At 53.0% G+C, this 25,030-nt stretch overlaps 2 protein-coding genes across 3 annotated transcripts in view; one reads left to right on the forward strand and one right to left on the reverse strand.

Annotated features, from left to right (window-relative positions):
* Positions 1–1,452: 1,452 nt before the first annotated feature.
* The window catches only part of ACSF2 (acyl-CoA synthetase family member 2), a 44,203-nt gene continuing 20,625 nt past the window's right edge, over positions 1,453–25,030 (reverse strand). Inside the window, exons 2-16 of one of the 2 annotated variants that reach the window (XM_037809119.1) lie at positions 15,016–15,211; positions 14,488–14,616; positions 14,219–14,272; positions 13,455–13,573; positions 13,182–13,347; positions 12,483–12,578; positions 12,161–12,318; positions 11,782–11,873; positions 11,436–11,512; positions 5,104–5,211; positions 3,734–3,885; positions 2,860–3,001; positions 2,653–2,763; positions 2,395–2,463; positions 1,453–2,109 (exon numbers count right to left, since the gene is read on the reverse strand). In XM_037809119.1, the coding sequence (XP_037665047.1) occupies positions 2,059–2,109; positions 2,395–2,463; positions 2,653–2,763; positions 2,860–3,001; positions 3,734–3,885; positions 5,104–5,211; positions 11,436–11,512; positions 11,782–11,873; positions 12,161–12,318; positions 12,483–12,578; positions 13,182–13,347; positions 13,455–13,573; positions 14,219–14,272; positions 14,488–14,616; positions 15,016–15,211 (1,720 nt within the window). In that variant the 3' untranslated portion in view covers positions 1,453–2,058. The remainder of the gene's footprint in view (positions 2,110–2,394; positions 2,464–2,652; positions 2,764–2,859; positions 3,002–3,733; positions 3,886–5,103; positions 5,212–11,435; positions 11,513–11,781; positions 11,874–12,160; positions 12,319–12,482; positions 12,579–13,181; positions 13,348–13,454; positions 13,574–14,218; positions 14,273–14,487; positions 14,617–15,015; positions 15,212–25,030) is intronic. The other variant, XM_037809120.1, reaches the window with a different exon arrangement.
* CHAD (chondroadherin) lies at positions 7,289–11,210 on the forward strand. The gene is made up of 4 exons (XM_037809121.1): positions 7,289–8,105; positions 9,929–10,092; positions 10,311–10,456; positions 10,666–11,210. Exons 1-3 carry the CDS (start codon positions 7,332–7,334, stop codon positions 10,450–10,452), a joined length of 1,080 nt encoding a protein of 359 aa, XP_037665049.1. The 5' UTR covers positions 7,289–7,331; the 3' UTR covers positions 10,453–10,456; positions 10,666–11,210.

Below are 25,030 nucleotides of genomic sequence, written 5' to 3' on the forward strand. Positions count from 1 at the left end.
GTGGTGCTGCGTGGCTGCGCGCTGTGCCCGCCCCTCGGGCGGAGAAGCGCTGGGAGGGCCCGGGGGCCGGCTCTGCGGCGCCACCTCCTGGGCACCGGCGTCCTCACCGCGGCCGCTGAATCCTGTCCTAGACGGCCGAGGAGAGCGCGGGGCGAGCTCTGCGCCTCGTAGCGCTCGGTGCCGGGGTGGGTTTCCTGACCCATCCAGGAGCTCTTCGTTCAGTTACTTCACATTTGAGGAGCCTGGCTCTGAGCTGGGCGCTGGGGGCAGGTAGGTACGTAAGACCAGGTCGCAGCCTGCTAGGAGTGAGGCAAACCAGCAGGCACAAATATTAATTCAGCGCCTGCTGTGAGGGAGTCAGTGCGTGAGCAGAGGACCCTTGGGCTGGATCTTGCTGGAGGAGCAAATCCCAAGAGAATCAGCTTGGCCAGGAGGAGTCAGATCAACCCTGGCATCTCAGGCTGTGCCTGCTGGGAAGGGAGCTGGAGATTGTGTCTATATGAGAAGCAGCGTATAGGTGAGGGGCTGGGAAAGCAAGTTCCTGACAACTGCCCCACGGAATGGAAAGATCACGAGCTTTGGGCAAGTCACGGAAGCTTCTTCGGTTTCATTATTTGAGTGGGGCTAATGCCAACTTCATAGGGTTTGGGGGAAGATTTCAAAAGAAACTGTGTATATGAAGCATTTAGCATAGTGCCTGGCACTGAGCACGCTAAACACGTTCATTTTCTAAAAAGTAAAGAGGAGACTGCGGCAGCTGGGGGCAGACATACTGGAAATAAGGGTTGCAGGCAAAAGGAAAGTTCCCCTCTCTGTGAACTGGGTACCTATGTGCCTTTGGGGCTGGTTGTTTTTATTTCCTGCGTCAGGCTATAGCCTGCTTTATCCGGCCCTGCCCATCAGGGAAGTCCCAGGGTCATTGATCAAATAAATTAATTAATTAAAATTGTGCCCCTTGTGGGGAGAGGGAATGGGAAGATTGGGGTAACAGCTAAAAGGTAAGAAACTTCTTCTTGAGGTGATGAAAATGTTCCAAAATTGACTTTGGTGCTGATTGCACATGTCTGTGAACATACTAAAAACCACTGAATTGTACACTTTAAGTGTGTGAATTGTTTGGTATGTGAATTATACCTCAATAAAGTTGGTACATGTCAACAATAGGAATAAGAATTAAATGAGTATAGCCTTTAAAAAATTGTGTTGGCTATGGTAAACAGTTTGGTGGTTCCTCAGAATTACCATATGACCCAACAATCATACTTCTAGGTATCTACCCAAAAGAATTGAAAGCAGGGACTCAAACCAATGTTCACAGCAGCTTTATTCACAATAGCCAAAACGTGAAAGCAACCCAAATGTTCATCACTGGAGAACAGATAAAATGTGGTATATACATACAGTGGAATATTATTCAATCATAAAAAGGAATGAAGTTCTGATACATGCTACAACACAGATGGACCTTGAAGACTTCATGATGAATGAAATAAGCCAGACACAAAAAGGACAAATATTGTATAGTCTCATTTACATGAAATAACTAGAACATGCAAATTCACAGAGACAGAAAGTAGATCCCAGGGTACCAGGGGGCAGAGGTTGGGAAAGGGGAGTTAATGCTTCATGGGTACAGAGTTTCTGTTTGGGATGATGGAAAACTTTTGGTAATGGATGGTAGTGATGTTAGCACAACGTTGTGAATGTAATTAACACCACTCAACTGTATACTTGAAAGTGAAATTTTTGGTTGTGTGATACAATACAAATTTAAAAAGAAATTGGATTGTTATCTCAAAGGGATGTGGTGAGGATTAAATTAGGAAGATAATGCATGTCAACGTGCTTAGCACCGTCATTGACAAGGAATAGGAAATCTGGAAATACTAGTTTCCCTTTGGTCTCTTCCCATCTCCATCCCATGGTAACTGCTAAGAGAGTACACCAGCAAGATACTGGCCAAAGAAAAGAGCCCTTTATGCTAAATCACAAAGACAGACAAAGGGACTGTGAGGAGGGACAGGAGGAAGGCCTGGCACCCTCTCACCCCCTCTTTATTCACAGGTTCAAATGCCGTTCCATCTGCTCTCGGAGTTTGAATTTCTGGATCTAGAGGAAAGAGAGAGGCATGAGAGCTAGGTTTGGAGACTCTGCCAGCTAGGGTGACAACCGTCATGGTTTGCCTGGGACTGAGGGGTTTCTCCAGCCTTTAGTGCTAAAACTGGGAAATTCCTGGCAAACTGGGATGAACTGATGAGCTGGTCACCCAACACCCCATGGCCTGCCTCTTGCCCATTGCTGAAGGGAGGCACAGGTCTGGTCACCTGGCTTTGTGCACCTGGCCCCACACCCCAGGCTGCCCTGCCCCTCTTCAGTCTCCTCTATCTTACACACCTTTCCCGAGATGGTGAGGGGATAGTTTGTGACAAACACGACATATCGGGGGATCTTGAAGTGGGAGATCTGTAGGATAGGAGACAAAACATGAGGCAGGGTGGGGTCACAGGGGTGGCAGTAGGGGGCAGAGGGCTGGGCTTGGCCAGAGAGTTGGGCTAATCAAGGGCCAGAGCAAGCCCCCACCCCTGGCAGGTAGGCTGGGAGAGGTGGGTGCAGAACTGAGCGAGTCAGTTTGGGATAAGTCGAGGCTCCCACCTTCCCTTTGCAGAAAGCCCGGATCTCTTCTGCAGTGGTCTCCTCCCCGCTCTTAAGCCGGATGCAGGCACAGATTTCCTCCCCCATCCGGGCATCCTTCACTCCCACCACCTTCCGAGATCAGATCAAACACCAGACATTACCGTCCTCACTCCCCCTTCCGGCTCTTGCAGTCTCACTGGGGCTCCCTTGGGCGGGGCTCCTCACCTGCACTTCCTGCACCTGCGGGTGCGTGTGGAAGAAGTCCTCGAGCTCCGCGGGGTAGATGTTCTCACCACCCCGGATGATCATGTCGTTGGAGCGGCCCACGATCTTGCAGAAGCCCTGCTCATCCATCGTGGCCACGTCTCTGCAAGGAAACCCCAGGAATGGCCTCCCACCTCTGCCTCAGCTGGCTCGCTCGCTTGCTCGCTCACCAAGCATGTATTGAGCACCCGCTATGCAGGCATCTTGCACTGCTCTAGGCTCTGGAGGCTACAGCACAAACAAGACACGTTCCTGGAACTTGTAGTCTAGTGGAGGAGGCAAACAAATAAACCAGTACCTAAGAAAATGCTCTCTCTAAATCTATATATACTTTTCATGGCTGGCTTCTTTTATTATGATTCAGATCTCAAATGTTTCCACCTTAAAGAGGCTTCTCTGAGCACTTAATCTATGGATGCCCCCCCATCACAGCCACTTTCTCTCCTGTAACCCTATTTTATTTTCATCAATGTCTGAAATTATCTTTTATGTCATCTGGTCTCCCCCCATATGAGCAGAGTCTGTCTTGGTGCTGGCACCCAGTAGGTCCATAATAAGTATTTGTTGAATTAACAAATGAGGGATTAAATCCTGACTCAGGTTTTGTGGACACTGTCCTAGGCGCTTTTAACTGTATAACGTTTGGTCCTCCAATATCCTATGTGGGAAGTACAATTATCCCCATTTTACACATTTTGGAAATTAAGTCTCCAAGAAGCGAAGGGGCCATCTTGACACCCATGTCCCCCATGTCCTGATTTCATGTTCCCAGCTCAGCCTCGGGCCCCCGGCCTCCCCTCAGCAGGCAACCCTCTCCCCTGCCCCACCCTCTCACCCTGTCCGATACCACTTGTCCTGCCCAACTGCTTCCTGGGTCTTCCCGGGCTCGCCCCAGTAGCCCAGCATGACGCAGTATCCCCGGATCAACAGCTCCCCAGGGGTGTTCAGCGCCACCACCATCCCCGACTCCATGTTCACGATCTGGGCCTGTGACAGGGCAGCTTCAGGCTGGGACCTCCCACCCGTATGTTTTGGGGTAGGGGCCCTTGGGGAGGGGGGAGCTTTGCCTTCCTCCCTTCCCCCCACCAATGGGGTCCTCTGGCTTTGCCCATCTCAATCCAGGGAAGGGAGACAAAGGCCGGAGGAGATCCATCACCCGGCGGAGAGCTGAGCTGGGCTTGAGGAACAGCGGAGGCCCAGGCCCAGGAACCCAGGAACGGAGTGGGCAGGGAGGGTGGGCTTGGACAGGGAGCTGCCACAGAGAGGGAGGCCTGTGAAGAACTATAAACTGTACAGAAGAGGAATCTCCCTTTACTTCCTAATAAGCAAGGAAGAAGCCAAAGGGGGTGTGGGGTGGCAGCACCATGTGAAGAGGACAGACAGCGGAGAGACAGAACCTGAAAGCCCAGGAGAGAAAGGAGCCGCAGCCAGCACGCCAAGGAAAGCTTAGTATCTGCACGCCCCAGGGTCTGTGTCTGGGAAATGGGGGGAATTCCGCCTGCCCTGGCTTCCTTTCAGGTGGGCATCCCAATGTGGCCATGAAGCTGGCTGACAGATGGGAGGGGGCTAATGTCGCTGCACACTCACTTCTAGCAGGAGGGCAGGAGAGATTCGCAGGAGGAGAGCCCCAGGGGAAGTGGCTGTCTAGGCACACTGGCCATGACCCCAAAGGGGCCAGGGGGCAGGTGCTGGCATCGAGCACCTGCTCTGGAGCAGGAAGGAGTCCTGACTGTGATCTCTGGGTCAGCCTTTGAGATGCAAGGGATCCCCAGAGGGACAGGCTGCTTGGGAACTTAAGTGTTTACGCAAAGCAAAAAAAAAAAGGAACATTGCCACAGTGAGAGGCCGGATCTATGGGGGAAAAAGAGCTGGGTAGGAAAAATCTCTATGGTCTCACTCCATGGTTAAGGCTTCCCTAGCTGCCCCAAAACAGACAGTGGGGCTTGGCAAAAACACACCCCAGACAGGAAGGGAGGCTGAGGAGTAGTTCAGCTGGCAGCAGCTTTTGGCCGCTGAGCCACCCCTTCCCCTGGCATGCCCCAGCCCGCAGAGATGAGAGACCCAAAAGATCTGGCTGCTGAGGGGCTCTCAGCATCCTGAATAAGCTGTTTGGTTCTCTGATTGAAAGCAATGGATGTGTGTGTGTGGGGGGGGGGGAGGGAGTGGTAGGAGGTGGGAGGGGGCTGCTCTTGGTTTGGGGCTCACCTCGGTGTGAGGCATAATTCTGCCCACACTTTCTGCTTTTTGCTCCACAGTGTCCTCAGGGAAGTTCATGAAGGTCACAGGGCTGTTCTCGGTGGTTCCATAAGCAACCTAGAGGGTCCAGAAAGTGGGAAGCAGTGAGTGGGGTGGGAACAGGAGGGAACTCAATAAAAGGGGAAGGTGGAGGGCAGGTGGAGGGTGGGGGCAGAGGCTAGAGCAGGGGAAGTCAGGGGTCAGGAGGCAAAGGCACTGGGGCAGGAAACAGATGAGATGCCTGCAGGGGCCCCAGATCTGAGATGAAATTGAGAGCAGGAAGCCATTCTCTTCTAGCCTAGGCTCTCTCAGCCTCCTTGTTTCCCTAGAGCAGACACCTCTCTGGCTCAGCATTACCATGCCTGACTTCTCCTCCCTGCCCACAGGATGCCTTAGCCCCCACTGCCTTTGCTGATTTCAGGACACAACATCCCCTGCTCCTCCCTCCCCAGCTGAAGATCCCATAAACTTGATGAGAAAGCCAGCCTGCCTTGGCCAAGCTGGGAGCGGCACAGACACCCCCACCCTTACCCCGAAACCCGGGACAAGTGCCTGGCCTTGGAGTGGGTACCCTCTCTAGAACTCTGGAGGGGTTCCTGTAAATTTATTTCCATCAAAATAAAAATACAGCCAAAGCAGGGATTTAAAAAGCCAATAGCGCCCCCACCCCCACCCTTCTAGTGGTTGGAACATCCTGAGCAACAGAAAAACCAAAAGTCAGCCTTGGAGGAGCCCAAATACCGTCAGCGAATGTTCTGGGCCAAGTATGACACCCTCCCCCTGCCCAGAGGCAAGGAAGGAAAGGGGCTTGGGAGAGGGGCCAGCCCCAGAGCCCAGGCCTCCATACCTGGGTATTGGGTGAGCCGCGAAGAGCTAGCACCCTGTACTCTAGGTCAAGCCCACAAAGACACTAGACCCTTTGTGGTCACCACCCTCCCAACTTCCCCTGTGTCAGATGGCATGGCGTGACTGGGGTCTGGGGGACCTGGAAGGCTTAGTTATTACCCTGCCCTCCACCCCTCACCCCTGCCCAGCAGCAGTACCCTCTGCCAACAACCTGGAGCTCACCCTGGGCCCAGGTGTGAGCTGCCCACCCACCCTCCCCTTTCGACAGGACTCCAGACACCATGGCTGGCAAGTGGGCACCCAGAGAACTGGCCAGCGGGGGCAGCCCGAGAAGTCCAGTGCTGGCCTCCTGTGGCCAAGATCCAGCACCCCCTCACCCATCCCCACAGCCCTGGGGTAACTGCCGGGCTGTGGCCTCCCCCATGTACATCTTGGTGCCACTTGGGGTCCTGACCACTGGGGTGGGGTGAGGGTTGGGGATATTTTAAGGAGTTTAAGGAGGGGGGATGGTGCAGCAATGCTTGTTCAGTTGTTGGGACTGGGTGCTCACGGTCTCCAGGTGTCACTCTCCCACCGGCCCCCCAGTCCCTCCCCACTCTTCTGGTTAGCCTCAGCAGTTGAAAACAGGGATGGGAGGGTCAGGCGACAGAAACTCAAGGCCAGGGCTGGGAGAGAGGGCCAAAGGCGAGCCGCGGGTGAGGAAAGCGCTCCCCTTCTCCGGAGAGGCGGGCCAGGTGCGGGAGCGCGACGCCAGCGCGGCTCTCACGCTCGGCCGGCGCCGCACAAGAGCCCCATTAAAGCGCCGCCGGCTGCCCGACCGCGGCGAGACTCGCGTCCGGCCGCCCTGGCCGCTTCCTCCCTCCTGTGTCCAGGGCACCGGGCCTAGTGTGCATGGGGAGGAAGGGGGTGGCATGGAGACTCCAACCTGAGCAAACAAATAAGTTCGGGGACCGCCTCCCTCCGCTCCGGTGTAAACTCAAGTCTCTAAGATACACCAATATCTACCCGCACCCTCCCCCCCAAAAAACCATGGTGAAAGGCTGTAGGGAGAGAAGCAGGATCTGAGAGCAGGGGGAGAGGGCAACGGGGTTCGGGGCGTTGGGGGCCACGGTCCCAGCCCCGCGCGGTCTCCAGGCGGGGGAAGGGCCCCCTGTCGGGGGCGCGGCGCATCTCCGGGCGCGAGGGGGTTAAGCCCGGTGGCCTGGATGCTCCACGTAGGAGCTGGCTCCGGCCGCCGGCTGCGGTCAGGGCAGCCGTATAAGTAGGGCCGGAGATCCAAGGGCCGGCGACTTGCCGCTGCCCGCGCCCCGCCGCCGTCGCTGCCCCCAGCCCCGGCCCCCGGCGTCCCCGCCATGGCCGGCCCGGCACTTCTGCTCAGCCTCGGCCTCCTGGCTGGCCTTCTGCCGTCGCTGGCCGCCTGCCCCCAGAACTGCCACTGCCACGGCGACCTGCAGCATGTCATCTGTGACAAGGTGGGGCTGCAGAAGATCCCCAAGGTGTCAGAGAAGACCAAGCTGCTCAACCTACAGCGCAACAACTTCCCGGTGCTGGCTGCCAACTCTTTCCGGGCCATGCCCAACCTCGTGTCGCTGCACCTGCAGCAATGCCAGATCCGTGAGGTGGCGGCTGGCGCATTCCGTGGCCTCAAGCAGCTCATCTACCTGTACCTGTCCAACAACGACATCCGCATGCTGCACACTGGTGCCTTCGACGATCTGACTGAGCTCACCTACCTCTACCTGGACCACAACAAGGTGACGGAGCTGCCCCGGGGGCTGCTCTCCCCACTGGTCAACCTCTTCATCCTACAGCTCAATAACAACAAGATCCGCGAGCTGCGCCCAGGCGCCTTCCAGGGCGCCAAGGACCTGCGCTGGCTCTACCTGTCAGAAAATGCGCTCAATTCCCTGCAGCCTGGTGCCCTGGATGACGTGGAAAACCTTGCCAAGTTCTACCTGGACAGGAATCAGCTGTCCAGCTACCCGTCCGCTGCTCTGAGCAAGCTGCGGGTAGTGGAGGAGCTCAAGCTATCCCACAACCCCCTGAAGACCATCCCCGACAATGCCTTCCAGTCCTTCGGCAGATACCTGGAGACCCTCTGGCTCGACAACACCAACCTGGAGAAGGTGAGCACCTGGTTGCCAAGCTCTGCTCTGGCCCCTTCCTCCCTTTGGAGGTTCAGGGAGCCAGAGCCACAGCTGGGCATCCCCCTCTCCTCCAAAATTCCCTTTGCCCCCCTCTCTGTCTCCAAGGTGAGAGGCTCGGGTGAGAGGCTCTGCCATCTCTGCCCTTTATCTTGTCACACTCCCATACCAGTCCCTGCCTGGCTGCCCCTGTCCCTGGTCTCAGCCACTGCCTTCCTGGGATTCATACTTATAAAAGGAGCAGGGAGCTGCCCTGCCTCTCCAAGCAGCCCCTTTGGAGGCATCTCCATGCCCCCATACCCTCCACTGTGGGGAGCAGCTACCTCTTCCTGTTGGGCCTTCTGCCCCTCCCCTGTTGTTTTTTTCCTGTCTCCAGTAAACCTACCACCCCATAAAGGAAGGTTTGTTTATTGAGGAGACTTCCAGTGGAGCTAGGCAATCAGGCCCACAAAGAGACCCTGTTTCTGGTGGGGGTGAGCATGTGTGCTAAGGTGGGGTGGGGGTGGGGGTGGGGCTGGGGGAATGAGAGGGGAGCAAATACCTGAGAAAGATGCTTCTCTACCCCACTCGGAGGCCCTGGTGAATCTGCCCTGCATTGCTCAGGTTCATTTGAACCGAGTTGGGGAGTTGGGGAAGTCAGGGCATGGGGACCAGGGCTCCCCCAGGTTGCAGGTATGGGGCCTGTGGGCTCCACGAAGAGGCAAGGCAAGAGCTCAGCACCCTTGTTAACCCTTAGCACAGGACCCAGATGTCTCCCCAGGGAAGACCGGCTGTGCCTCACTTTCCCCCAGACCGCTGACTGCCCTTTGCCCACCCTGGTAACCAGCCATCTCCTGGCTGCATCCTCAGTCCTTCCTCCCTGGTGACACCCACCACCAGGCCAGGTGGGGCTGCCTTGGGTGGGAGCAGGAGCCCTCCTTGGGACTGGAAAATTGCCCCAGTACCAGCAGCTTCAGCCTGGAGGTTTGGGTGGGAGCCAGGGTAAGGTGAAGGGGACAGTCACCAAGACAGTTTGGTTACCAAACTGGGCCACAGGCATGGAGAAGGGCTGAATCATACCCAGACAGTAGCCAGCCTTTGTCTGGGTGGATGGAGCCTGACCTTCTTTAGCCCTGGGTGACCACCCCCCCCGCCCCGAGCTGAAGTCAGGGTCCCCTGTGTCCCACCAGAGGCAGAGTGGCCTTTCAGTGGGCAGCAGGGGAGGCCAGGCAGGAATCATGGCGCCTGGGCCAAGATGTGGGCACCAATAGAACATTTCCTCTGGAGCCTTCCAACCGGGCCAAAGTCTCCACCAAGGAGGCTCCACAAATAGTGTCTGGTGGGCAGTAAGGGAGCTGCAAGGACAGAGCTGGGGGAAGTCCCAGGACCTGGGGGCTGTGGGGAGCCTGGGCCCACTGCCCATCCCGCCAAACACTGACCAAGTTCACTGTGTGCCAGCTTGGGCCACCGGGTCCAACCTCTGGCTGCCTCCCCAGTCCCAGTGTTTGTGCAGGGCATGTGGTGCCAAGGGAAGAGGAGCTGGGTGGGGTTCTGCAGCTACTGTTTACCCGCTGGTGTGACCCTGGGCAAGGGACTTAACTTCTTGGCTTCTGAGAGCCTCCGTTTTCCCCTCTGCATAATGGAAACAGCATCGCTAATCTCAAAGGGTGCTTGTACAGATTAGATCATCTGACACAGACAACTTGGTCACACTGCTTTGAAAACTGAAAAGTCTCAAAGTGCCATTGCATATATCCAGGGAAGGACAGGATGGGAGAGACTTGGGGCTGGGGCTGGGTGCTCACTCATGACTACCCACTCCCCAGTTCTCGGACGGTGCCTTCCTGGGTGTGACCACACTGAAACACATCCATCTGGAGAACAACCGCCTGAGCCAGCTGCCCTCCAACTTTCCCTTTGAAGGCCTGGAGACCCTCACTCTCACCAACAACCCCTGGAAGTGCACCTGCCAGCTCCAGGGCCTTCGGCGGTGAGAACTTCCCCCACCCCCACCCAGAACCCATGTGATGGTGTGGGGACACACTGGCCCTGTACTAAGACTCCTGGGCATATGTCCCCACAGGTAAAATGAGGATGACAGTCCCAGACTATCCTGGGGCCAAGTCAGCCTGGCCACACGGCTTACTGTCCCCTCTCCCAGCACTCCCACATCTCTTCCCCACCCCCAGCAACTCTCTGTTTCTCCAGGTGGCTGGAAGCCAAGGCCTCCCGTCCAGATGCCACCTGTGCTTCACCCGCCAAGTTCAGGGGCCAGCACATCCGTGACACAGCTGCCTTCCGCAGCTGCAAGTTCCCCACCAAGAGGTCCAAGAAAGCCGGCCGCCACTGAACAGGTGGGGGCCAGGTGGGCAGTTTCCCAACTCCCTTCTCGGGAGACTCCAGCAAGTGAGGAAGCTGTCCTCAGGGACCCTCCATTTCTGCAGGGGCGGGGGGAGGACTGGGACCCCCTCTAACGGAGGGCCTCCCAACCATTCTCTCCAACCACAGTCTGGCTTCCGTGTGGGCTGCTGAATCCTGACCAGCATCGCTTTCCTCACCACAGGTCCCGACCCAGCCAGTCCTGGTGACTGGCCTCTGTCTTCTGCCTGAGAGACTACTGACCTTCCCACCTCTGACCCCCCAGGCTCCTCTCCACAGCCTCTGCTGATGCACAGAGCTGCCCACACCTAGACTCGTCCTGGCAGGGGGGCCTCAGACGCTCCAGTGCAAACCCAGCCCCCTGATGGTGTCCAGGAGGGGACACAGAGCCCCTCCTTGACCACACCCCTGGCCCACTGCCATCACTCTTCCAGAAAAGATGTGGCTGAGACCCCCAGGTCCCTCAGAACCAGAACAAGGTGTCATCAAGGACGGCCACCCCTCCAGAACCAACCTTCCCTCTGCTCCCCTTTCCCCATCACTTGGGAACGAACATCTGATCTTCACCACCCCACGTGCTTCCAGAAAGGGTCTTAAGTCCGTATCCCAACTCTGCCAGCCCAAGCCCACCAGGACTCTCTAGCAGGACACCTGTGCTTTGCTACATACCCTCCCAGGCTGCATTTCTTCCCCAGATTTCTATGACTATAAATTTATGTATGTATAATATTTACACCCCTGTCAACTATGTCCCTGACTCCTGTGCTGCTGGTGAGGTCAGATTGCATTTTCCCACATCTGTTCTCTGGATGGGGCTGGTGGAGGGGCTGCGGCAGGACTTAGGGGCTCCCTTGGAGACGGGCCTGGGCTCATCCTTACTCCTGTCAATCTGCTGTCCCCCCAGGCCTGGCGTGTCCCTGCCCACCACCCTGACCCCCACTGCCACCCACTCACCACCAGCTCCTTCATGTTCAGCTTGTTGATGATGGCTCGGATCAGCTCCGGGGGTGCAGGGGACCCAGCAATCACACCTGGATCAGAGAGAGGGCTGACACAGCTCCCCCATCCCCCTACAGCTCATTCTAGGGACGAATATTCCCTTCTCTCCCCTGACCCTGGACCATTCCTACACCTGGCAACTGGCCTTGGACTGGTCTCCAGGGACAATAGGGATTTGCCTTCCTCCCCCCTGCAGTGGACTTTGTGAGCATAGCTCGCCCACCCAGGCCATTCCTGCAGGGTGAATCCCAAGCAAAGCAGGGCCAGCAGCCCCCTCCCCATGCCTTTGGCCCCACCCCACCTCCACGCATGGCCGAGATGTTGTAACTGAAGAAATCTGGCTGGTTCAGAATGTCCACGAACATTGTGGGAGTGCCGTACAGGAAGGTGCCTCTGTACAAGGGGGTAGTCTCAAAATTAGGCTTGGAAGTGGAAGGGGCCTCCTTTGTCCCATCCAGCCTACCCTGAGCCTGCAGCAAGGTCCAAGGCCAAAGCTGCGGCTGCAAGCAGGAGAAACTTGTTGAAGACAGGAACTGGTCCTCTCCCGGGGATCCCCCACTACCCTGTTTCCCAGGTCCCCCAGTTGGAGGAAGGAGATAGCTTTGAAAGGGGCAGGGCCCCAGGAGTGAGGAACAGGAGGGTCTTATCAGCCCGAGGATGGCCTGTCAACCAATGCCCACCTCTCTTTGCTGACGGCCTCCAGTGCCTTCTTGCCATCAAAGACTGGAGAGGACAGGATGAGGGTGGCACCGTGCAGCATGCTCACCATTGTGCCCCCCACGGAACCCAGGCAGTGGAACAGGGGGCTGGGCAGGACCAACCGCGACTCCTCTGGTTTCTGGAGATGACGGCATGAAGCTGGGTCTATCAAGGAGCCAGACGCCCCAGAAGCCAGTTCCTCCTGTTGGCAGGGAATGCCCAGCAACCCCCTGACCCAGCCCACCTCCTGCAACTTGTCTTGGGGTGTCAGTAAGCCCTGCTCCAGGCTGTGCAGCCCCTCACCTTCAGGTGCATTTTCAGGCGCTCCCCTATCATGTTGGAGTTGTTGACGATGTTGTAGTGGGAGAGGGTGGCCCCCTTGGGGCTGCCTGTTGTCCCCTGACAAGATAAGCAGATGTAGGCTTGACTTCCTTCCCCCCATCTCCTCCCCACCCTGGGGAGGCATGGCAGAGCACTGGACTGGGAGTCAGGAGACTGGGATTGCTGTCCCAATCCACCATTTGATCATGCAGTATGGATTCGCATGATCTGCCCCCTGCCTGAACAATGCTGGGTGGTAGGACCCACAAGTGCATGAGATAAGGTCTCTGTCCTTGTGTGACTCATAAGGTGGCACAGAGGACTCTGCCACCCACTAGCTGCATGGCCTTGGGCAAACTCCCTCTCTATGCCTCAGTTTCCCCAGCTGCTAAATGAGGGGACAGGTTCTACCAACTCTGACCTGTGGGGTGCAGTGAATCTGTCCCTGCCCTGGAAACAAGAGGGCCAGGAGAGGGAGACGTGTGACAAGGACATTGGTTGTTGTTTTCCAGGGCAGAGGGAGAGCTGGGCCAGAGCCCCAAGGCCGTGACTTGGGCCGGCCCCAGGAGGGAGTGTCTGCACTCCTGCCCTCCTCTGCTGTCTCCCCCTTCCCAGGGAAGGTCACAGGGGCAGAGGTTAGTGTGTGAGCCTGGCCTTGGGGCCTGGAGACCTCCACCCTACCGAGGTGAACTGGACGTTGATGGGGTCATGGCAGGACACGAACTGCTGGGCGTGCCGGAGCCGGGCCAGATGCTGCTCAGTGCTGCCGGCCGCCATCACCTCCTCCAGGAGAAAGGTCCCTGGCAGGGGGGCATCCACGGAGATGACTGTGGTCAGATCAGGAAGCCTGGGGGTGGGGAGGAGGGAGAGTCAGCCCCATTCTGGGATTGGGCAGGGGGTGAGGGAGCCAGGGATGCTGCACCACTCCCCCTTCCTGCCCTGGGACAGCCCCACCTCTGACTCTTCAAGGCCCCAGGTTGGGCCTTCTCCAGCTCTGGACAGATTTGCTTCAGGATGTTGTAATAGTGCTGGGTCTTGAATTGCTTGGGGAACACAAGGGCTTTGCAGCCCACCTGAGAGAGGAGAGACCCACACCCCCCATCAGCAGGAAGACCAAGGCTGGGACCCTGGGGGGCCCTCAGTAACCAGTTGAGTTGCTCTCTCTCCTACACACGCACCCTGACACATACACATCCACGTACCACATGTTGAGACACAGACACACAAATGTCCGTCCCCAAGAAGCATGCATACCATGTCGCAAACACCCAGCACATATGCATCCTGCACCAGGACACACAGCACTACCACCCTGATGCACACACACACCACATGCTGAGATACATGTGCAGCATGCCCTGGGACCCACACAAACACACCCAACTCACACACACATACCAAAGCGGCCCAAGACAAATATTGTCCTTACACATATATCACTCCCAAGACACACACCGAGCCCTGAGATACACACACATCATGCACCAGGATACACACATCGACACACACATACACTGACGTGCACACCAGCCTCATGTCTGACAAACCCCTCTCTCCATGGAACGGCGGCCTCCTCCTGCCCACCCACAGCCCAAGGAAGGACAGACTGTGGGTGTCACCCACTTCTGCATACCTCCCTCACCCCAGGGCTGCCCTCTGTGACAGCCAGAAGGCTGCGCCAGGCACCAGCTGGGCCCCTCTCCAGGAAGGGGTCCTACCTTCTTAAGGACAAACTCCAGCTCCATAGCCTGGTAGGCTGGGTTCACAGACACCTGGTGGAGACGGCAAGGGCATGTCAGCGTCCTGGGCAGCTCCTGTCCTCCCACTGCCCCACCGTCCTCAGCAGGCACAGAAATGCTGTGTCGGCAGCAGCGGCACCCTATGCCCTTGAGGACCCCTTGATGGGCCCCGAGGAAAAGCACTGGTTGGTCTGAAACCAGCCAGAGACACATGCACACCCATTTGTGCCCAGCAGGCCCCCCCTCACCAGAATGATGCCCACTCGGGCGGTCGCCAACTGCATGAGCACCCACGCATATGAATTGGGTCCCCACATGCCCAGCCGGTCGCCCTTGCAGAGGCCGATGCTCAGGAGCCCAGAAGCAGCTTTGTCCACCTGGCGTAAACAGATGGGGCACAAGGGGTGAGATGGGGACAAGCAGACAGGGGCCCATGACTCCCACCCTCAGCCCTTAGCCCTGGGGTTCTCCAGCTCAGTGTGCATCCCTGCGGACAAGGAACAAGCAGATTCCCAGGCATCAGTGGGTCTAGAGTGGAGCCTAGGGATAGGCACAATTAACAAATACCCCAGGAGCTGCTGGTGCAGGAGGCTTCTGGGCCACCTCTGCCTCACGCTCTGTCCCCTTCTCCTGCCATACAGCAGGATTCTCAAACAGCCACAGCAACGGTCCTGAGACAAGTACCCTCCCTCCCCCTCACCTTCCTGGCCCTGCTCAGTGAGGGCATCTCAGGGGCCAGCATCAGCCCACTTTGAGGGTTCAAGGTCAGGACCCACCTCCTCCTTCAGCTGTGCAAAGGTAAACCTGAGGTTCTCCTGGAGGCTGACCAAGGCCTCTCTATCCGGGACCCTCTGTGCAGTGTCATCCAGGCACTGGCCCACGGTCTTGTTGACGAGATGCAATCCGGTGTGGCCCTGAACGTAGCTGAGGCCTCCGATGGGCTGGGGTGGTGTGCGGTCCACATGTCCAGAACTGTGGGGAAAGAGGATGTGGACTCGATGGCACCAGACTGGGCCTCTGGCTCCAAGGGTCCACCCAGCTGGGAGGGAGGCTGCTCACAGCCCATTGCGGATGATTGGGTCTGGTCCAGATCGTCTTGAGAACCCCCTTTGGCCCTGAGCTCAGTTTAACTGAAGGCAGCAGGAGGAGGGTTTGCCCCAAGCAAACGGCCCTCTGTCTCCTTCCTGGGAGGGTCATGGTATCCCAGGGAAGCCCCCATACCCAGAGGTAGGCAGGATCTTACAGAGCGTGACACCCTGGCTCTTGGGGAGTGAAAGGGCCACCGGGGGCCTGTCCTGAGGAGCCAGTGAAACTCATGCTTGGACCCAGAGCTGGAATTCAAGGCCTGAGGTTCTGGGCTCCTTGGTGGGCCTGATTCTCTTCTCTGGGCTTGAAGCCTGAAGGCAGACTCAGAGAGGGATTCAGGAGGCAAGACAGAAGCCTTATGGGAGAAACTCCTGTCATGCAACAGTTCAGCCACACGCCGGGTGCCACCTAGGAGCTGAGCACCTGCAAGTGGAGAAATTTCTGTGCTCCAAGTGGCCCCCAGGCTTGGAGCTCCCAATCCCCTAGGATATCCCAAAGCAGGCACGTTCTGTCTCTGATAAGGGCAGATAAGAAGTTGGATCAAAGCCACCAGCAAGGGCAGAGAGGACAAGGCAGATGTCAGCCAAGCAAGGGGTGTCTAGACCCGGAGAGGGCTGAGCTGGGGGTGGTATGGTGTGGAGGAAGCTGCCAGCCCAGGAGCGGCTCGGGTCCTAGGCTGGGGCTGGGGTTTCCTGAGACTTCTTGGCACTCCACACTGAGGAGCCTAATCTTCTCTACCATTTATTTATTAACTGCAGGATTCTGGATAGTTACCAAGAGCCTTTGTTTACTCTTCTGCAAAATGGGGGTGAATAGACCCGTTTGCCTATTTGGTGGGTGAGCATGAGGTCCAAATAACAGGCCTGCAAAGGCACTTTGGGAAACGATGAAGTGCTGCAGAAGACAGGCGTCCTACCATCCATCCATGCATTTACTGACCGTTCATCCACTCGACACCCACTCACTGAGCACCCAAACGTGCCAGGCCCTGTGCTAGGACTGGAGATAGAGAGACTAAGGCACAGCTCTTCCCTTAAGGGGCTCACTGTCCTGGAGGGGATTAGACATATCTGCTCCTTGTGGATGGGAACAGCCTGGGAAATGGGGTAATTGGCAGCCAAGAGGCAGACTGCAGGGTGAACACTGCCCTCACATGTCCCCTTCCTGCTGGCATCAGGCAGAGGTTCAGAATCACACTCCCGCCATTCGCTGTCTCATCCAAGCTGAGTTAGTGACCTCTCTTAGACCCGGGCTCTGGGGCCACCCAAACTAGGGCCTCGTCAGCTCTACAACAAATATTGAGAGAACACCCACCATGCACTAGGCCCAGGGCCAATAGATGAACAAGACCCTTTCCTTGCAGAGTGGAATCTGGTGGGAAGGAGAGAGGGTGCAATCAACCTTAGTAATGATGAATGTATGCTCACAACCTGAGATAAACCTTTTAAAGGAAGGGATCAACGTCCTCCCATAAGCGCCTGTAAAAAGGAGCCTCAGATCACCGGGGGGTTTGAGGAAAGCTTCATTGAGGAAATGATGCCTGAGCTGACAGCAGTTGAAGAAGTGAGGTGTTAACCAGCAAAGAGTGGGGAGGAGAGCACTGTCTACAAGGGAGAGCTTGTGCAAAGGCCCTGTGGCTGGAAGGAGCACAGTGTTTGAAGAATTAAAAGCAGCCCGCATCCTTGGAGAACAGAGCAGGGGGGAATGCTATGATTGGTGAGCAGGGGCCAGACCATGCAGGCCTTTCCCCCGAGAGATGAGGCAACCACCAAAGGACATGTGTAGGAGGGTGACTGGGGTGTTAACCTAGCTGAGATCACAGGGTCCAGTGTAGCTGCTGACCCTGCAGCCACCCACTCAGCTCAGGTAACACTAGGCCAAGAACAGCCAGGCCTTATCCTGGCCAAGCAGAATAAAGTAGGCCCAGAAACTCCAGGTTCTGGGATAAGGTGCTTTCTCCACCCATGGGTCCAAGTGAACACACATTATTTATAAACTGAAGAGGGGCGACTGGCTGCTAAGACCAGGATCCATGTCTATTGATTGACCCCTGTGGATATCCTTCTGCCTACCCTCCAGGGGCATCAGAGAAAGCTTTCTCAACCAGTGGTTTCTCAAGTTGTAGTCCATGGATTGCTGCATCAGAATCATCTTAGGAGCTTAGGAAGAATGCAAATTCCCAGGCCCCCCCCAAAGTCTACTAATTCAGAACTTCTGGGCATTGGATCCAGGAATTTGAATTTTTAACAGAATTCCCAAGTAATTCTGATATGGGAGTCAGAGAGGGGCTAGTTCATGGACCACACTTTTTTTTTTTTGGGGGGGGGGATTCTTTTTTTATTGTCATAAAATATATTTAACATAAAACCTGCCATTTTAGCCACTTTTAAGAGTACAATTCAGTGGCATTAATTACACTCACAATATTGTGCTACCATCATCACCTTCCATTTAGTAAAATTTTTCTATCACCCCAAACAGAATCTCTGTACCCATTAAGCAATAATTCCCCATTCCACCCTCCCCTTAGCCCCTGATAATCACGAATCTACTTTCCATCTCTATGAATTTGCATATTCTAGATATTTCATATAAGTGGCATCATGTACTATTTGTCCCTTTCTATCAGGCTTTTTCACTCAGTGTAATGGTTTCAAAGTTCATGAATGTCATAGCATGTATCAGACCTTCATTCCTTTTGTATCTGATTAACATTCCATGCTCTGGACAGAACACATTTGTCTATCTATTCATCTGTGATGCATGGACCACACTCTGACAACCACTTCACTAGAAATCCGAGCAGCCCCAACCTGCCTTTAACTCATTTATCCAACCAAGTTTTAGTGAGCACCTACTATGTGCCAGCCCTGTGCCAGAGGCTAGAGATACAAGGATGGGGAAGACACAGCAGCATCTCCTCTCTCCTCAGGGTGCATGGGACGTGATCATTTTCTTCTCTCTGACATCCTCCCTTCCACGACTACCACCTTGACACACTGAGAATCTTCCTGATTCCTGGACAAGCCAGGCATCCCTCCCCGCCCACTGCCCTTGCACTGCGGATATCCACTTCCTCCTGTCTCTGCGGCAAGTGAGAGCATCCCCCAGGTCCCAGGCTCTCCTCAGCCCGCTTGCCACCTATGGGACCCTCCCACCTCCCACTCTCCTCCAGCTCCGCCGGCCTCCCCCTGTGGTTCACTCACATGCCACACTTCCCAGGGCCCTCTGGCCACTCGCTGTGACATCTGTGAAAGCTGGTCCTCTTCCCCTCTCCCTCTTTGTCCCTCCCAGGCCCCTTGTCCTTCAGCCAGGGCCCTGCTCAGCACACCTGAAGAAGAGTCGGGCCGACCCTCAGGGTCCACACCACCCACAACCGCCAGGTAGAGGTGGACCCCGGAGGACCCCCAGCAGCTGTCACCTACACGTGGTCCTGAGCAGACCATGTAACACAGAGATTTCTAGGCTTCCAGTGGCCTTAAAACAAAAAAAATTAGTAGATTTTATTGCTTTTTTTTTTTTTAGCAGTTTTAGATTTGCCGAATAGTTAAGCAGATAGTACACGGAGTTCTAAATACCTACCTCCCCTTGCCTCCCCCACACACTGTTTCTCCTATTATTAACATCCTGCATTAGTGTGGTACATTTGCTACAATTAATGAATGGATATTGATAACATTATTATTAACAATACTCCATAGTTTCCATTAGGTTCACTCTTTGTACTGAAACCATCTATTGGTTTTGACAAATACCCAGGGACTTTTTATCAGGAGGGAGCCATGCTCTGGGATGAGGCTGTCCCTATCCACATCCCCCCAGGTACCTCTCTGCTTGAAAAACCCGTGTGATTTACCTCGGTTTCCCTTTCTGGGGTTTCTGCACCAAAGCTCCCGGCAGCTGGTACTGGGTGTGCACTGGGGGGCGGGGAGGTGGGCACAGCTTGGGGAAAAGAACCTCCTGGGATAAGGCTAGGAAGTCAGCTTTGTAGTTTGGATCCCCCAAATGTTCAGCAAACCCTAGGTTAAATGAGCAGTGGTTCCTGGAGATGGGGTGGATCAGAGTTTCTGGAGAGGAGGGGTTGAAGCTGCTCATGACCCCTGAGGATTAACTAGGAGTGGGGCACTTGGCAGCCCATTCTGCAGCCAGTGTTCTGGTTTGCTAATGCTGCCGTTATGCAAAATACCAGAAATGGATTGGCTTTTATAAAGGGGGTTATTTGGTTACAAAGTTACAGTCTTATGGCCATGCAAACGTCCACACAAAGGCATCAACAGTAGGGTACCTTCACTGAAGAACACTTGTTCTAGTTTGCTAATGCTGCCGGAATGCAAAACACCAGAGATGGATCGGCTTTTATAAAAGGGGGTTTATTTGGTTACACAGTTACAGTCTTAAGGCCATAAAGTGTCCAAGGTAACACAACAATCAGGTACCTTCACTGGAGGATGGGCAATGGTGTCCGGAAAAACTCTTGTTAGCTGGGAAGGCACGTGGCTGGCGTCTGCTCCAAAGTTCTGGTTTCAAAATGGCTTTCTCCCAGGATGTTCCTCTCTAGGCTGCAGTTCCTCAAAAATGTCACTCTTAGTTGGGATATTTGTCCTCTCTCAGCTTCTCCTGAGCAAGAGTCTGCTTTCAACGGCCGTCTTCAAACTGTCTCTCATCTGCAGCTCCTGTGCTTTCTTCAAAATGTCCCTCTAGGCTGTACCAGATTGCTCCTTCTGTCTGATCTCATATGGTGCTCCAGTAATTTAATTCAGACCCACCCTGAATGGGTGGGCCAACACCTCCATGGAAATTATCCAGTCAGAGTCATCACCCACAGTTGGGTGGGGCACAAAGAATTACAATCTAATTAACACTGATAGGTCCACCCACACAAGATTACATCAAAGATAATGGCGTTTGGGGGGACATAGTACATTCAAACTGGCACAACACTGATGGCATCTGGGAAACCTCTGTTAGCTGGGAAGGCATGTAGCTGGCATCTGCTTGCTCCTAGGTTGCGTTTCAAAATGATGTTCTCCAAAATGTCTCTCTAAGCTGCAGCTGCTCTGAGGTCCTTCTTGTGAGCTTTTATAGGGCTCCAGTAAACTAATCAAGACCCATGCTGAATGGGCAGGGCCACACCTCCATAGAAATAATCTAATCAAAGGTATTACCAACAGTGGGGTGGGTCACATCTCCGTGGAAACAACCTAATCCAAGGATTCCAATGTAATCAACACTAATACCTCTGCCCTCACAAGATTGCATTAAAGAACATGGTGTTTGGGGGACATAATAGATCCAAATGGGCACACAATGTATAGCTCTTGTTGATGGACTGCTTATGCCTCGTGGGGGGAGAATTTCTGAGAAGAACAAGGTGTACAGGGAAGGGGTCCCCTGTAAATGGGAAGGGAGACCACTGCAATCCCCCTGGACGGTCTGTCGAGCTAGGGGCTGATGGTGAAGGGCTGTTCTGAGTTAAGACTCCAGAGCATGGGAGGTGTCTGTAACTTTCGAGGTCCTGGTGGAATAAAGCCCTTGCTGCCCAGGCCCAGGACCTCGGCAACACATCACATGTTGTCTTCTCTTCCTCCAGGTCTCACTCTCCCTACGCCCTCACTCCCACTTCCTGGAATCACCTACCAAATAAACTACCTGCACCCAAGTCCTTGTGCTCAGGAGGGAATCCAAATTAAGACACAGGATTCCATCTACAAGTGCAGGGACAGGATCAGTGATTATTCTCAAATGAAGAGCTATGTCAGAGTTTCCTGGGGAGTGTCTCAAAGAGTTGGAGGGAGCCACTGACCTAAGCCAGAGGGTTCCCTTAGGCCTGATGGGGCAGAAACCAAGAACTGCTTGACTCTCTGTCCTGCCAGCTCCCCATGCACCATCCATAGGCTGACAGACCTAAAGAACTGCAGAGATAGTTCCAGATGATCACTGTGCCAGTTTGAATGTATTATGTCCCCCAGAAAAAGCCGTATTTTTTGATGCAGTCTTGTGGGGCAGACCTTTTGGTGCTGATTAGATTTGCATGGAAATGTGCTCCACCCAACTGTAGGTGATAACTCTGATGAGATACTTCTATGGAAGCAGGGCCTCATCCATTTAGGGTGGGCCTTGATCAGTGGAGCCATATAAATGAGCTGACAGGCAGAGGGAACTCATTGCAGCTGTGAGTGATGTTTTGAAGAGGAGCTACAGCCAAGAGGGACACTTTGAAGAAAGCACAGGAGCTACAGATGAGAGACAGTTTGAAGACGGCCGTTGAAAGCAGACTCTTGCTCAGGAGAAGCTGAGAGAGGACAAATATCCCAAGCGCAACTAAGAGTGACATTTTTGAGGAACTGCAGCCTAGAGAGGAACATCCTGGAAGAAAGCCATTTTGAAACCAGAACTTGGAGCAGACGCCAGCCACGTGCCTTCCCAGCTAACAGAGGTTTTCCGGACACCACTGGCCATCCTCCAGTGAAGGTACCCATTTGTTGATGACTTACCTTGGACACTTTATGGTCTTAAGACTGTAACTGTGTAACCAAATAAACCCCCTTTTTAAAAGCCAATCCGTTTCTGGTGTTTTGCATTCCAGCAGCCTTAGCAAACTAGAACAATCACCATGACACCCCTCAAGAGAGATTGAGCCCCAAACCCCTACCTCCCAGGCACACTGTAGAGTATTCAGTTTTGCTCACTGGGAAACAAGCATGCTCTTTTCCTTGGGTTTGCTGAAGTGGTATTTGCCAGAGCAGGCATGTAGAGAAAACCTGCTTAAGAAAGAAGCCAACACAGGTGAAAGCAGAGAGAAGAGATGGGACAGACTTAATCTTTTTTTAAATTCAATTTTATTGAGATATATTCACATGCATACAATCATCCCCAGTGTGCAATCAATTGTACACAGCTTCATTATATAGTTGTGCTTTCATTACACATTCAATTTTTGAACATTTTCATTACCACACACAAAAAAGAATAAAAATAAAAGTTAAAGTGGAAAAGAACACCCAAAACATCCCACCCCTCCATCCCTCCCTATTATTCATTTACTTTTTGTCCGCATTTTTCTATTCATCTGTCCGTACACTGTGTAAAGAGAGTGGGAGCCAAAGTTTTCATAATCTCACAGTCACACAGTGGAAGCTATATAGTTACACAATCATCTTTAAGAATCAAGGCTAAAAGACCTATGCAAAGAAAACTATATAACTCTACTAAAAGAAATAGAAGGAGACCTTAAAAGATGGAAAAATATTCCATGTTCATGGATAGGAAGGCTAAATGTCATTAAGATGTCAATTCTACCCAAACTCATCTACAGATTCAATGCAATCCCAATCAAAATTCCAACAACCTACTTTGCAGACTTGGAAAAGCTAGTTATCAAATTTATTTGGAAAGGGAAGATGCCTCGAATTGCTAAAGACACTCTAAAAAAGAAAAACGAAGTGGGAGGACTTACACTCCCTGACTTTGAAGCTTATTATAAAGCCACAGTTGCCAAAACAGCATGGTACTGGCACAAAGATAGACATATAGATCAATGGAATCGAATTGAGAATTCAGAGATAGACCCTCAGATCTATGGCCGACTGATCTTTGATAAGGCCCCCAAAGTCACTGAACTGAGTCATAATGGTCTTTTCAACAAATGGGGCTGGGAGAGTTGGATATCCATATCCAAAAGAATGAAAGAGGACCCCTACCTCACCCCCTACACAAAAATTAACTCAAAATGGACCAAAGATCTCAATATAAAAGAAAGTACCATAAAACTCCTAGAAGATAATGTAGGAAAACATCTTCAAGACCTTGTATTAGGCGGCCACTTCCTAGACTTTACACCCAAAGCACAAGCAACAAAAGAGAAAATAGATAAATGGGAACTCCTCAAGCTTAGAAGTTTCTGCACCTCAAAGGAATTTCTCAAAAAGGTAAAGAGGCAGCCAACTCAATGGGAAAAAATTTTTGGAAACCATGTATCTGACAAAAGACTGATATCTTGCATATATAAAGAAATCCTACAACTCAATGACAATAGTACAGACGGCCCAATTATAAAATGGGCAAAAGATATGAAAAGACAGTTCTCTGAAGAGGAAATACAAATGGCCAAGAAACACATGAAAAAATGTTCAGCTTCACTAGCTATTAGAGAGATGCAAATTAAGACCACAATGAGATACCATCTAACACCGGTTAGAATGGCTGCCATTAAACAAACAGGAAACTACAAATGCTGGAGGGGATGTGGAGAAATTGGAACTCTTATTCATTGTTGGTGGGACTGTATAATGGTTCAGCCACTTTGGAAGTCAGTCTGGCAGTTCCTTAGAAAACTAGATATAAAGTTACCATTCGATCCAGCGATTGCACTTCTCGGTATATACCCGGAAGATCGGAAAGCAGTGACACGAACAGATATCTGCACGCCAATGTTCATAGCAGCATTATTCACAATTGCCAAGAGATGGAAACAACCCAAATGTCCTTCAACAGATGAGTGGATAAATAAAATGTGGTATATACACATGATGGAATACTACGTGGCAGTAAGAAGGAACGATCTCGTGAAACATATGACAACATGGATGAACCTTGAAGACATAATGCTGAGCGAAATAACCCAGGCACAAAAAGAGAAATATTATATGCTACCACTAATGTGAACTTTGAAAAATGTAAAACAAATAGTTTATAATGTAGAATGTAGGGGAACTAGCAGTAGAGACCAATTAAGGAAGGGGGAACAATAATTCAAGAAGAACAGATAGGCTATTTAACGTTCTGGGGATGCCCAGGAATGACTATGGTCTGTTAATTTCTGATGGATATAGTAGGAACAAGTTCACAGAAATGTTGCTATATTAGGTAACTTTCTTGGGGTAAAGTAGGAACATGTTGGAAGTTAAGCAGTTATCTTAGGTTAGTTGTCTTTTTCTTACTCCCTTGTTATGGTCTCTTTGAAATGTTCTTTTATTGTATGTTTGTTTTCTTTTTAACTTTTTTTTCATACAGTTGATTTAAAAAAGAAGGGAAAGTTAAAAAAAAAAAAAAGAAAAACAAGGAAAAAAAAGATGTAGTGCCCCCTTGAGGAGCCTGTGGAGAATGCAGGGGTATTAGCCTACCCCACCTTGATGGTTGCTAACATGACCACAGACAGAGAGGACTGGTGGTTGGATGGGTTGAGCCCTCTACCATAAGTTTTACCCTTGGGAAGACGGTTGCTGCAAAGGAGAGGCTAGGCCTCCCTATGGTTGTGCCTAAGAGCCTCCTCCCAAATGCCTCTTTGTTGCTCAGATGTGGCCCTCTCTCTCTGGCTAAGCCAACTTGAAAGGTGAAATCACTGCCCTCCCCCCTACGGGGGATCAGACACCCAGGGGAGTGAATCTCCCTGGCAACGTGGAATATGACTCCCGGGGAGGAATGTAGACCCAGCATCGTGGGACGGAGAACATCTTCTTGACCAAAAGGGGGATGTGAAAGGAAATGAAATAAGCTTCAGTGGCAGAGAGATTCCAAAAGGAGCCGAGAGGTCACTCTGGTGGGCACTCTTACGCACACTTTAGACAACCCTTTTTAGGTTCTAAAGAATTGGGGTAGCTGGTGGTGGATACCTGAAACTATCAAACTACAACCCAGAACCCATGAATCTCGAAGACAGTTGTATAAAAATGTAGCTTATGAGGGGTGACAATGGGATTGGGAAAG

Source organism: Choloepus didactylus, chromosome 18, assembly GCF_015220235.1.
Source record: "Choloepus didactylus isolate mChoDid1 chromosome 18, mChoDid1.pri, whole genome shotgun sequence".
Classification (NCBI taxonomy): domain Eukaryota; kingdom Metazoa; phylum Chordata; class Mammalia; order Pilosa; family Megalonychidae; genus Choloepus; species Choloepus didactylus.